Genomic DNA, 13,631 nt, shown 5'->3' on the forward strand with positions numbered 1-13,631 from the left:
GTGCTTACGCTGAAATCCCATCCTCTGCCTGCAGTGGCCAATTACTCACCATGTTCTTTTCTTACAGTCCTTCATATGTTTCACGTTGATGGATTATTATGACCCCTCCGAAATAGTAGCCAGGGTATCTTTGAACAGCCATTGAAAACAGAACATGCACTAGAGCTAAAACTTTCCTGCAGTTTCTAGTTGAGTCAGTTTACAGAAATGGAAAAAATCTTCAGTAATAAGATTTACGTGTTTGGACCTGTCTCCAAATTGCTGTAACACTTTGGTCATTTTAATGTTCTTATTCAAGAATTTGGTTTCACCGTCCTTTGTGTTTGTAGCTGGGTTTTACCTACCTGTTTATCACTAAACAAGGATGATCTATTTCAGCTACAGAGAAGCCACTTTCTAATGTGAATGTTTAAATCAATCAGTAAATTCTTGCAGGCATTCTGAAAACGTAAAGTACATTATACGCATTTGTTTTTATTAATTTCCTTTTTGAAGAAAATGGGAAAGAAAGCATATCCTTTTCAGTCTTCCAAGGCCTAATTTATTGGATGCTTCAGAATTGTTTTCACTGTTTGCAATATGGTATCTCATATTAACATTTCATACTACCAGATGTTTCATTATTCCTGTTTTAGCACATCGTACTTGACCCATAGCAGCTTTGAATGCAAATAACAAACAAGCCGATGCACAATGCTGGACTGTTAGACTGAAATAATATGGCAAGGCTAAACTGGTTTTCATTTTTCCTTTGGAATATTATTAATTGCAATGTGTTGACTGTTAATTTAATTAAATGCTTTGTTTTAATATAAGACCATTCTTCAGTTCACTGACTCACCGTTTCATTTAATTAATTGCAAACCTCAAGATTTGATTACTCATAGTTCTCCTTTAGTTAATTTACTTGTTCACAGTTTTGACAGAAAAGCTTTCAAACTAATATGAAGGAGGGGCACAGTCTAACTAATTAGAGAACTGAAAAAATAGCTGTAGCTAGAGTACAAGATTAGCAGATACTCAGGGTCACCTTAAATGCTGAGAGTCCTTGTATTCACCATCAAAATCCAATTTTCAATGACTGGACATTAGTTAAACATGGAGGATTCCCTTGCATGCAAGACACCCTGGGTAGCTCAGTGCGGGAATGTAATTGAGTTTTGGTTTCTTATGTCTCCAAGAAGGTATTTGGTAATCAGTAGATTGTGATGTTTACTCCAGACAGGAGACATTGTCCCCTTGCTGCCTGGTGCTCAGTGAAGCGGGTGGGTTCAGCGCTGCCCTGTAATGGGATACTGGCCCTGAGGGGGATACGCTACAAATGACCTTGGAGTTGTGATCTTTGGGCCATGCAGTAAAAATGCTTTATTTTGTTGAAATAATTCCTGAGGCTTCATAGAGCAATAATCTTCAGTAGTCTGTGTAGGGGACAGATGAGTAAACAATTAACCAATAACTTTAATAGGATGCAGACAAGGGATGGAGAAACCTCTCTGGTCTTCACACCCTCTCAAATACTACAGGTACCTTGGCTTTAGGAGCAGAGAACGTTTTCGGTGGGTCCAGCCCTCCCAGAAGCAACCAAGCCTCACAGTACATTCAGGTCTGTTCCACCTTCCAGTGCCCCACAGGCAGTGGCTCTGCCCCAGACCAATGTGGTGTGCCATGTTGAGTAAGCCAAGTATGGTCCTAATTTGGATCAAAGACCTTAATTTGAAAACTATTTGGTGCTGAGGTATGTTTTAACTATGGCTCAGAATATAATTGCAGAATTTTACTTTGGTGCAACCTGAGCGTAAAGTGTGCTGGTTTGTGTGTCCTTGAAGGGTTATTTCAGGGCTAAATTTGTGTGTTGTACAGCAGAGTTACGCAGACTTGTCAAAGGGAGAGTACATAGTGTCCTGACAAAACTGAAATTACAGAATGAAGATTACTAATGGCAGTTGGTTGATTTGCCATATGCACAATGCAGGTGTACCTGAGCGCACACCATCACAATCTGTTATGCAATTGTAATCAAGATTCATATATAGAGAGCTGACCCAGAACATGGCTCCAAGATTTCTGCGTTAGCGCTGATGTGTCTCTCTTAAAGGTCCCTACCAGCTCTTCAGGACCTGCTGTCTTTCAGCCATGGCAACCAGCTCCACTGGCCACACAGTTACTAGCAGTTTTGAAAACAAATCATTGCAACTGTGATGAGACTCATGCTTTTTTGTTATTGTTGTTAGCATTGTAAAGGTTGTACGTGTTTGATAATAAGCAGTCCATAGTTTATTTCCTGAGCGTTTAGTGATTAATCACAGCTGGCAGAAGATAACTGAAAGAAGGGAAATTTAACGTGTAAATGGAGAGAAAAAAATGGGAGCTTTGATGTATGTAATCCAGTATGTTGCTTTTCCTAGTGATCTTTTTTTTTTTAAGGTGAAAGTAGAGGGATAGATGTATACGTTACAGCAGTTTTCAAGTACATTTTTCAAAGTGAGGTGCTCTAAGTGAGATTCTGCTGCTGATAATGATTCATCCGAGAGGATAGAAATGATTCTTCAGTTCTTTGTAGATCTTCAGATAAGTCAGTTGAAGAATAGCCCTCTTTGCCACAGCTAGCCGGAGCTGAGTCAATTATAAAAAGGAGTTTTATTAATAGTTAAATCAAACAGTAGCTTTAGTAATGTTAGCCGCAGCAGTAGCCTTAATTGAAGATTATGCCAATGGGTGATTTGCTGTATGTTTTCTTCCATCATTTCAATCCGTAGCACACTCTTGCTGCTGGAACCATTTGCTTTAACCTCAGTTTTATTAGCTTTCAGAAGTGCTGAAGAAATAGCACACTGTTTTTGAAGTGCCTCATACAGTCAGATTCTGGGGCTTTTACTGCTATCACAATTCAAGTAAGAAATTACATAGACTGGGGAATAAGTGAATGAGAGTGTAAAGACTTTGCTGATACTGAACTTAGAGATAATATTGGCTATATCTGCTTCAAGTTTATGCCTGACTGCTCAGGATCTTCGGGCTGTAGTGCTTTCTACATCAGGATTGTGCTTTACTCTTTGAACTTTTAATGCTGAAGTAGAGTGACTTTGGTGTGGCAGATGGCACAGCATAGATTTCTGATACATCACTGTTTTTTGGCTGTTGTCCTTATGGCAGCTGTGTCTGGTTAGGGAGCTCAAAAATGCCTGACAATAATTACCTTTAATTTCTGCAGGCGGCATCGTGGTGATTTTGGGACTGTTTATTCTTTTCTGTTTGTTCCTCAGTACCCTTTCTGCCTTCATTATGCTTGTGATACAACTGTTCAGTAGAAGTTTTTTGGGGTTTTTTTTGTTTGATTTATACAGTGCCCTGGATAATTTTTTGTCTTGTCTTTTCTCTGAACATTTTACTAAAGGTCTGAATTCACTTTTCGTTCCCTGTTTATCTCCTTATGAATAGTTTCTTCACTCTTTTGTATATTTAAACTAAGTAAAGTTTTATGACTTCTAGTATCAAGAACCTGTATAAATACTGATCCAGATGAAAATATTTACTGGAGTATTGGTTCTTCTATATGTATTTGGGTACATAGAAATGATAAAATGTTATGATAAAAAACTCCATGTTCAGACTCTATATTTTTGTAACCTTTAAAATGAATGTGAGTTCTTTGCAAATGGATTAGAAGTATAAAGTGAAAAGAGAGTGTGTACAAGTTCTGAACATGCTTCAGCGATGGCTGTGCCTCAAAACTTGCAATTGGTTGGGATAAGGAGGAGAAGTGCAGATGTGGTGGTTGGCAGGCAAATCACTTAGGTTCCTAGAAATCTTGAAAACAGTAAATTGCTCAGAAGACTTGTGCTGATGCTAGTTTGTTTAACTTCCTGAAAATAATGTGAAATTCACTCAAAGAGCAATCCCACTTCCTTTCCCTAGAAAGAAAGTGGAAAAGTTTATAGACCATTTCATCTTCTCCAGAAAGTGTGTGAACAGTTTTATCTTTGAAGATATATTCTTTGGTGGATTAAGCGTGAGTGATGTCAGCCAGAGAATTTGTAAAAACAGGAGTTTAAGCATCAGGATTTTATATCTGCTTGATAAAAAACCCTGTAACATTTGCAAAAGAAATTTAAAGGGTGTTAGAAAAAGTAATATTTTTAAATAAAAACTGAGTATGTTACAGTATAGTGATATTCTGTATGAACTGAGGATGCTATTAAATGACCTAAAAGACAAGATTGTTGATTATATTTTCTGGACTTGTTTTTATATGTTTGTATTTAATGTATATTAATAATGAAATCAATATTGCTTTTCATGTATCAATGACAAAAAGAATAAAACAAGTGCCTAATTAGTGTAGGTAATATTTGTTAGATCTGACATCAGTGCCTTGGGAATATAGGAGTGTGTAACTGCAGTTGGTTTTTCTGGATGTTGAGAGGCTCTTAAGCAAGATGGAAGGAGGAGGACAGACGGCCTGGAGAGAAGAGGGTTTGTGTAACTCCCGTCTTGTAACCTGTCATCTCCAATTAACTGATATTAATCAGGGATATCTTTGCTGAAGTTAACGAGATTGCCGTATCCATATGTGACAATACATGCCCCTCCTCCATGCAGTTGGAGTCTATTGCTTGCTTGCTTACTTAAGTCATATTAAAATAATGAGAACTTTTGTGAAGCCTATTATAGGAGCAGCAGAGCTAATCTAAATGTCAAATTCGTAGCAGCTTTTAAAAGAAAGTATTTTAATTTATGGATGTGTGGCAGTATAGGATATGAAAATTATTAGTTCACTTTAATCAGTATCTAATCTCTCAGTAAGCAGTACTTTGCAGAAACAGCAGTTTGTTTAATTCTGTTTTGATGTATGATATCTTCGTGGGTTGATTCAACATGCACCACCACCAAAAAATCATATTTTTTTTGGTAAATGCAATCCAGTGATTTTGTGGAATTGTTGCACAGTCAATTATAAGATAGCTGATAAGAAGCATTCAGCTTGCTTTTTAGCAAATGGCAAAAGCAAATCCTACTATACTGGGAGGAAGACGGTAAATCCATTTAATCCATAACTGAATGAATAAACAATTATACCTGTAGAGGTCTTTTTGGTTACATGGCCATATCCCCTGTATTTTCCTGCAAGATAGATGAACTTCAGATAACATTTTCATTCACATTTTGCCCAAAGTAAAAGTAATAATACTGTCTGGAAGAAAATCTAATCCCTTCCTTACTGACCAAGTCAAAATGATAAAACTTGAGAAGTTTACTCTTATTAAAAAAAAAAAAAGATATTGGGAATCTAAATAATAATAATAAAAATATGGTAATGATGGTAACCTGTAGCCTGATGCTACTCCTTCTTTTTTACTATTGGAAATTAATTGGGTTTTGGTCACTTGAAAATCTTCTACCACTAACCCCCCTTAATTCTTTAAATTTGTGCTGGTGTTAATGGTATGTTAAAGATGGGATCAAGTTTGTAATTACCCATATTGTACTTTTCTACCATTTACAATGTCATATTTTCCAGTAGCAATGATGTTGATCCAAACCAGCAGACTTCAGAAAAAGACAAAATAATATTTGGATATATAATATAATAGTACAGCATTGATTGTTCCGTGTTAATTGGCTTCAAGCTGTTGAAATTAAGGAATACTGAATCTTACTAGTGCACTTGGAAATTTTGTAGCAGCTAAATAACTCAAGCAGAAAGTGATCAAAGTAACAAAATGATCAAAGTTACAGGAAATTATATTTAAAAGTATAATCAAAAGGGTTACCATTAAATAAATATTTCATAAAGAAATGTAAAAACAAACATAAAAGAATTAAAAAAAAAAATCCTTAGAATAATATCCTGAAAAAACTCAACTTTGAAATAGAATAACATTACGTAACTGGACTAAGAATGTGTATTGAATTCACGTGACTTATCCTCAGTGAATGGAATTATTTTGTTCTTGATGTTTTTCAGTGCTGCATTGTATGGTATGATATTGCATTTTATTTATGTATATTTTTCCAGGTCTGACAGCGGCTGCCATGGCAGAGGCTATGAAGTTACAGAAGATGAAACTTATGGCAATGAATAGCCTTCATGGAAGTGGAAGTCAAAATGGAACAGAATCAGAAAATGAAGAGCTCAATTCTAATGCAGGTAAGTAATGCTGTGCATGTGAGCTGGAGGGGAGCTCTTACCACCTGTTTTTGTGCATGGGAAACAAAATCAAAAATCTATCTCAAATTCTTGTGCTCTTTTATTTTGTAAGCTTTGCTCTGCCAGTGTCAAATCAAAGTTACTGCACCCGTTCCTCCAGTATTCCTCCAGTTTTCCTCTTTACAGCCACCTTCATTAAGTTTTTGAAAAGTATTGGTGAAGGATTGTTGTCATTATGTTAGAATACAGACATTTTAAACTGTTCTCTAAATATATTTGTAGTAACAAAGGACTTCTGTATTGGCAATAATACAGTGAGTCTAGAGTTTTCCTGTAAATGATGGAAAGTTTCCAAAACGTCAGAGTGTTGGAACTCATTATGAGTTCCACAGTTCACTGGAGAAAGGTAAAGTAGGGTATGTGAAATCACCAACTTCCTGGCTTTTCTGCATTTTGTTCTTTCCTTGAATGAATGTTTGCAAACCACAGCTATGAAGGAGAGTCAGGATAAACATTTGTTATGGGCCTACCTGGCTGGAATAACCTTGGGTAGAAGGCACTGACACTGAGCACATGTTCAGTCTATACTGCTGTAGGCATTAATATAAACTTGAACTAAGGTCCCTGAGTCCCAGCTTCACAAGAATAGGGTTCAAAGTTTAAGTCAGAAATGGATCCTTTGAAGAGGCTATTTTCTTTGTTTATTCTAATGTTCTTTTCAGATGAATAGAAGAGATTTTTACTCGGATAGTGTAGAGAACCTAGAGTAAGATGGATCCGTTTTGTCTCAGAAAGCTGCTAGATACCTATTACAGTAATGGTGGGTTCACTTGAACTCGCTTTCTTTGACACAAAGAATCCTACAATACACTCTTATTGTTTTGGAAACTTATGCATCCTTTGTTTTCATTATCAATTCAAGAACAGAGGCATTGTCTGATCCCCCATTGCAGTCAGATCTCCCATTGGCATTCACATGTCTCTGAAGTCACACATGCGTCTCTAAAGACGAAGCTGTTCTAACAGTTTGCTTGCTTGGATGGTGTATAGCGTAGATGCATTGTACCATCAAAATGGTAATTTATTAGACCAATAAAGCAGCAGCTGGGAGGTCTTAGACTCATTTTCTAAAGGAATAACTTTGAATTCATGACAGATTATGCACAAAGCAGTCTTTCCAAAAGTGGTGTTGCCTTTTGCTAATTTTGTGTACTCATCTGTATTGAAGAAATCTGGCTTCTAATTCATGCATTAAACCCTTTCCCAGCTTTCTATTATGTAGGATATGTATTTCTTATTCACCTTTCAGACCCTAATCAATTAGTGCATATTGAATTCAGGAAAAAAAGGACTGAAAAAGCATATTTAGTTTGTGTAACTCTTATAGTCTTTGTATAGTTCAAAATGAATTACGAAGTTTCATTGAATGCTGGGAAATATGACTGAAGATAGAATTCCTACAGAAAAGCAAGGAAGCTTCACACAGGAAAGATGTAGGGTTAGTATTAGGGTTTTTAAAAGCTGCTGTACAAAAGCTTGTTAATTTGAATGTTCGTGGTTTGGTGTGTTACCTGATATGGCAAAATTTGTATACTTCGTATGGGGAAAATCTACAGTACGTTATTATTATTTTAGGTATCTCGTTGACAAGTTGTAGGGGGGACTATTCATACCAGCCGTTCGACAATACGTCAAGAGTGTGCATATTAAATGAAAGTTCTTTGTAGTTTAGCAATTCAATGAGATCTACAACTGACTCAATACCAATTTAAATATTTGGAAAAATTCCCACTGACTTTAGCTGCAGTTACAGTGGGGCCCAAGGATAAGGATATGGGGTCAGTTATGTAAAGATCTTTTCTCAATTCTTTCCTCTTTTCATTGCCTAATTCAGTAAAATTGCCAAGAGCAAATTTGCTGGATCGAGTGACAATGTTGGTTGCAGACAGAGAAATAAGTCCTTAACAAAACGAACTACTACTAATCATATTAAAAATCACAATTTCCCCTCTCTTTAGTATCCGCAATGTCAGCATTAGGATCATTTTTGTAATGCATGGCTTCTCTCTTTATTGGAGGATCATTTTAAAGATTTACATTAAGCACGTACAGCAGGATGTGTCAAAAAGGAAGATCAAACTGAAAGGAATGTAAAACATAACTATATGTTTCACTATACAAAATAACTGAGGAATTATCAAATATTCACTATAGAAAACTCATTGAAGACTGAGGTAGGGCATGAAGAGAGTGGGCATTTTGTTTAGAAGTTGATCTACATTTTCTAACTTTGATTCACTGTGAAGAGAACACCATAATAATTCTGTGTGCATGAAACCTTTACCAAATGTTTGTTTTGCTCTAGACTCTTACAGTTTAAATGACTATTAAAACCAAAATGGGCATGCAAAATGAGAGAGAAAATTGAATTTTGAAAATTTTTGTACTAAGAAGAGGTAAAAAGAAACAGAGCAAAGGAGTCGGAAGCCTCGTAAGTGAGAAAAACATTTTATTTTAGGAGAGAGACCTACAGTTTCTTTGATTTGAGGTTGTGTTTAATAGCTTCTGTAATGGCTGCAACATGACTCTGCATCTAGATTTCAGCATGAATAACAACCTGTTCGTGTTTCATTTAGCTCCAAATGAGAAATTCTGTCTTTTATTGTTTTAGGAAATTAGTCTGTGTACTATTGCTCCTGGAACTTTATAATTAATCACTAAAGGTTATGGCTGTGGAGAGTTTGTGGGAAATAGATGTCTGAATGATTATAATTGTAGCTGTCAAATCAGAAATATAGTTATACAGAGCAGAGGACCTTTTGCTTCCTTTGATTTTTTTTTTTTTCTTTTTACTGTAACAAAGACTTGAAGGGTTGCAATTTTACTTAAAAAAACAACTATAGATATTGTTGGGTTTTTTACCTCAGTGTTACACATCGGCTTCCTTTGGCGAGCATAAGATGCAACGCCACTACATATTTCACATTAGGATGTGTGCTTCCTCCTCGTTCCGTAATCTGATAGATGAGTGGAGTAGTCTCTTGCTGTTGTTTGTTTTGAATTAAAAATGTAATTGATCAGTATTAAGTCCTGAAACTTTATTGTCACATTTTTTTGGAAGTGTGTCATTATATACAGGCCATCAGTATAATACAAAAGTGGTGAGGATGTCTTGTCATATTCATTTCAATCCCGATCTGTATCTGTTGAAGACAGTATGAAATAGTTTTGGATTGGCTTCTTTAGTAATGCCTAGAATGTCACTTCTGTAGTTTCTTTCTCTGTGTGTGTGCACTTATGATGATGGAAATTTTTTAAGAATTTCTCTATCTGAAGCAAGAATTCATGTTATCGATTTAAAATCTGAACTCTAACTCTCAGGATCACTGACTATAATTCCTCAGATAGTATATTGTCCTCTAGGAAATTACAGGTGTGGAATTGAATATTACAAGTGGGGAGTAAATGTGCCGCTTCTTATCCTGCTTCTAATCCAGCTGGTATGCTTTTGCCATCAGGCCCTACCTACCTCCTGTTTGTGGTATTACAATAATCTCAGTAATGGGGGAGTTTAGTACTGGAATGTTCTAAATGACTTATTAAAAAATATGCTGCAAGAAACAATACTGAAACTGTGAAGAAGAAAAGTACCAAAAAAATTTTGCACATGTTTTTTAATTGAAGCAATGCATTAGTTCAGAGTGCTGTGAAGAATGTGCTTATACATTTGAACATTAATGTCCTCCTTCCACTCGCTCTGCAGAAGAGAAAGAGATTTTTTTGCACCTTCCTACTCATCATATGAAGTGTTGAAGCGAACTTCTCAGGCAGTTGAAAATCTCGTATTTAATCTGGCACTATAGGTTCTCTGGCCCCACAGTCCAGCTGATCTGTGCTAGCTGTTCCTTGTGGCTTAGTGTCTGTCTCTATCTTCTTGTAGGATCTGGGAAAGAAGGTTGAATTTAGCAAACCATGTAGTTGGGGACATAGGTGTCTGGAAGTGGGAGAACTTACAGCCCTCTGAAATCTCAAATTCCCAGCAGCCATAAGTCTTGCATAATCCTATTCCTCCTTTTTGGCTACTCCATGTGATTCCTTGGAGACGAGACGGTTGTTGATGGCACCCAGTGCACATGTCTGAGGGTTGCCTTGGGTCCAGAGGGCTGCCGTAGCTATGGCAAGTCACGCTGTAAAGCGTGACCGGTAATATGTGCCAGGAATGATGTGGCCTTTCATATTCCATGTTGGAAAATGAGTAAGACCAAGAGTTTGAAGCTGGCAGCTGAAGCAAGGTATGCTGGATATGTGCGCGAATCTCTCAAAGCCCCACCACGTAATCAATTTTGTTGTTCTATAGAAATAAGATAAACAAAACAAAGCCTCTCTGGTTGCACAAAAGTGTTTATCAAGATCATCTGTTTCATCATCATGCAATACTAATATTAGGTGAAGTGTATTCTGGAAATTAGCATATAATTGCCTAGGGAAATTTGAAACTTATTTGAAATCAGAGCTTTTTTTTTTTTTTTTTTTTTTTTTTTTTTAAAATAGCATGGCAGCAGGTAATTTGTACAAGTATGTGATAGAACTGGAATGTGAAGGATAGATTGCAAAATACAGTATTGGTGATAATACCTGAACATCCTTTTAAGCTGCATAAGCAAAGAAGGATCAGTGCATAGCAATCCGTGACAGTACCTGTTTGTACAAAACCTCAGTGCAAAGAATAAAGCAGTTATTTCCTTCTGTTGGCTTTTGGAGTTAGCATGCATGATTTAATAAATGTGTTTTGCTTTCCCAAGAGAGATATCAAACAGTACTAAGTGTTTCAGTGGTATTTCCTTAGGAAGTCAAAATGTTATTCTGTATGTAGAGTCTTGTTGCTTAATTTCCAGACAAGGAGCTAAGTTAGGCAGAAAAGAGAGGAAAAACACCCTAGCTTTTGGCATATGAGGATCAGAGGAAAAGCTCTTCATAGAAAAGAAAAAGTGTTATCTTTTTATCCTTTTTTCCCTTCAGTACCTGCCATGCAGTTTTCTCATAAATGCAAACATCCTTCACAATCTGTTTAAAAAACCACAAATACATCACTCGGAGGAATATTTAAGGAACCATCAGGAGGGAAAAAACTCATTGGTTTAATGGAATGCTGTCAAGGAAAATCAGCATCACAAACGACACAGGGGCAGAATTGATACTTTTGCACTGACATGTTAAAAGAAAATCCCATGCATTATTTAGAAAACCCAGAAATCTGTCAGCTGTATGATTGCCGAGTTAGCAGAAGCAGGAGGATGCTGCTCAAGTTGAAAAGAAACGCGTAGGCACAGATCCATATTGTAACCTTTCATGTTCTCCACCCACCATGAATACCCAGCTATTACACGGTCAGCATTTTTTAGTTTTTCTCTTTTAAAATTTTCAAGTGCTTGAAAAGTCAAAAGAGGTAGGTCTTTTATTCTAGAAAGCAGGATGCCGAGGCTGTTATTTTATTGTAAGAGTAAAAATGACAAGACCAGAGAACAGATTTTTTTAATCCTTGAGTGCCGTGCAGACTTCATGAAGTCATTTTTCCTGTTGTTAAAGCAAGTATTTTTGTGTTACATGAGCAGAGAGTTATTGTTTCAAAGATGATTATTTTATTTAAAGAACACAAAACATTCATGCCATTTTAAAAATATAACCAGTCAAAACTACTATTAATATTTTTAGAATCTGTTGAATAGCTAGTGAAGCATACATTTAATTTTAATTGTCCTTTTGCCAGGAGGAACGTATACAGTCTTGAAGAAAGAGAGAATATGTTAATATGTTTTGTTTCCTGTGCCGTCTCATCCAAAAACTAGGCTTGTTTGACTCCAACCCTAGCAGATATATTAAAACATTTCATCCTAAAAATTGAGATGTGTGCTATTTCTTTAGACACGTACTTGTGTCGGTCTTGGTGAGTATGAAGATACTTGCTTTTCGTGCTGGAAGTTGATAGTAGCCCGTAGTGGCTAAGTGGACCTCCCTGCTCGCTGAGTGGTGAAGTGCAGCGAGCTGCTAGTCCACAGCAGTCAAACACAAATGGATTGAGCATCGGGATAGGCAGGATAGGTGGGAAAGATGTGACATTTTTGATGTGCCTTTTTTCTCAAGCATGCAGTTGATGTTGGACTGTGAATATGGCTCATGGTATGGCACGTATTACACAGCCAATGGGACCAGGCCAGGAGAATGGTCAGTGAATGGTCAGTGTCATGCAGAGACACAGCTTAAATCTTCTGGAGTTCAGAAATTAGTTCAGAGCACTTCATGGCTCCTGTTCAGCCCATTGGTCTGGGATGGGATTCTCTGGGGGAGGCTGGACACTGCAATAGCACTGGGCCATGAGTGCATCTGAACCAAAAAAAACCTTCTGAAGCCCCTGGATGAGACATTGGTTCTTCAGGGCTAACTGACAGCATAGAGGTGAAGGATCAGAATGCTGAAGTCTAATTTATGAATGAGGCTCCTATAGATAATGAAGGCATGTATGGCCCCATAGGTGACTTGCTGTAAGGACAAGCTTTGCATAAGAGAGTTTATCCCAAGGCCATTAATACTGGAAGATGATTCACATAGTGGTGAAACTCAGCAGCTTTCAGGATGCACTTCCATTCGTAGATTTGTAGGTGTCGTTTCTTGGGATTTTTTTGAACCCACTTGCAAGTGATACTTAAGAAATTGTAAACTTTCTTTTTCAGGGAAAATGGAGTGAAGGAACTAAAATATTCACGTAACACTGAGGCTTTAAAAAGCTTTACCTATTGCTTCTTGTCAGAAAATGTCTGTGGTTGCTGAAGGATACAATGAATTCCCTGCAGATAATCTAAGTGGGGCATTTCTGGAGCCAGCAACTGATAATTTTGGAGGGAAAGGTTGATGTGCTGTTTTCTTTTTTTAAGATACAGCTCCTCAAACATTAGCCAGGAAGTGATAAGCTGTTGGTTTGGTTTGGTTGAACCTTGTTTGTATTCTGCTGTATTCTCTTCTGTTTCTTCTTAATAGTGATGGCTTTCGTGGGCCCTCTCAATTATCCCGAGAACCCAGTCTCTATGTGTGAAGCTTGGAAACAAGATGCACGTATATCTATTTCTTTGGCAAATCGAGGTTTTTTGGAGAGTGAATATCAGTGGCTAGTTTCTGCTGGGTTATCCCACCACTGGGCAGGATTTAATACTGAGAATTTTAGGATGCTTTAGTGAACCACATTTTCAGTAGAGTGTAAAAGTGAGTTTGTTTCTTATCTGCAAGCTATTTTAAGGTCTCATTTTAGATTCTTACGCAGTTACCTATTGAATGCATGTGAGTTAACTGTCTTTTTGAAAAGTATTCTTATTCATTTAAATATGAACATAAATACTTTATAGTAAATGTGTATGATTCACACATAAATGTTGATTCATCAGCTAATATTTACATATTTGGATTGACTGACACTCAGCTCTGAGAAATATGA

General features: G+C 36.8%; 1 protein-coding gene across 4 annotated transcripts in view; it reads left to right on the top strand.

The window, feature by feature from the left end:
• DACH2 (dachshund family transcription factor 2) overlaps positions 1–13,631 on the top strand; it is a 302,186-nt gene that overhangs the window by 196,328 nt on the left and 92,227 nt on the right. For all 4 annotated transcript variants that reach the window (XM_054839711.1, XM_054839712.1, XM_054839713.1 and 1 more), the window contains exon 3: positions 6,017–6,148. In XM_054839711.1, coding sequence (XP_054695686.1) covers positions 6,017–6,148 — 132 coding nt within the window. The remainder of the gene's footprint in view (positions 1–6,016; positions 6,149–13,631) is intronic.

Source organism: Grus americana, chromosome 12, assembly GCF_028858705.1.
Source record: "Grus americana isolate bGruAme1 chromosome 12, bGruAme1.mat, whole genome shotgun sequence".
Classification (NCBI taxonomy): Eukaryota; Metazoa; Chordata; class Aves; order Gruiformes; family Gruidae; genus Grus; species Grus americana.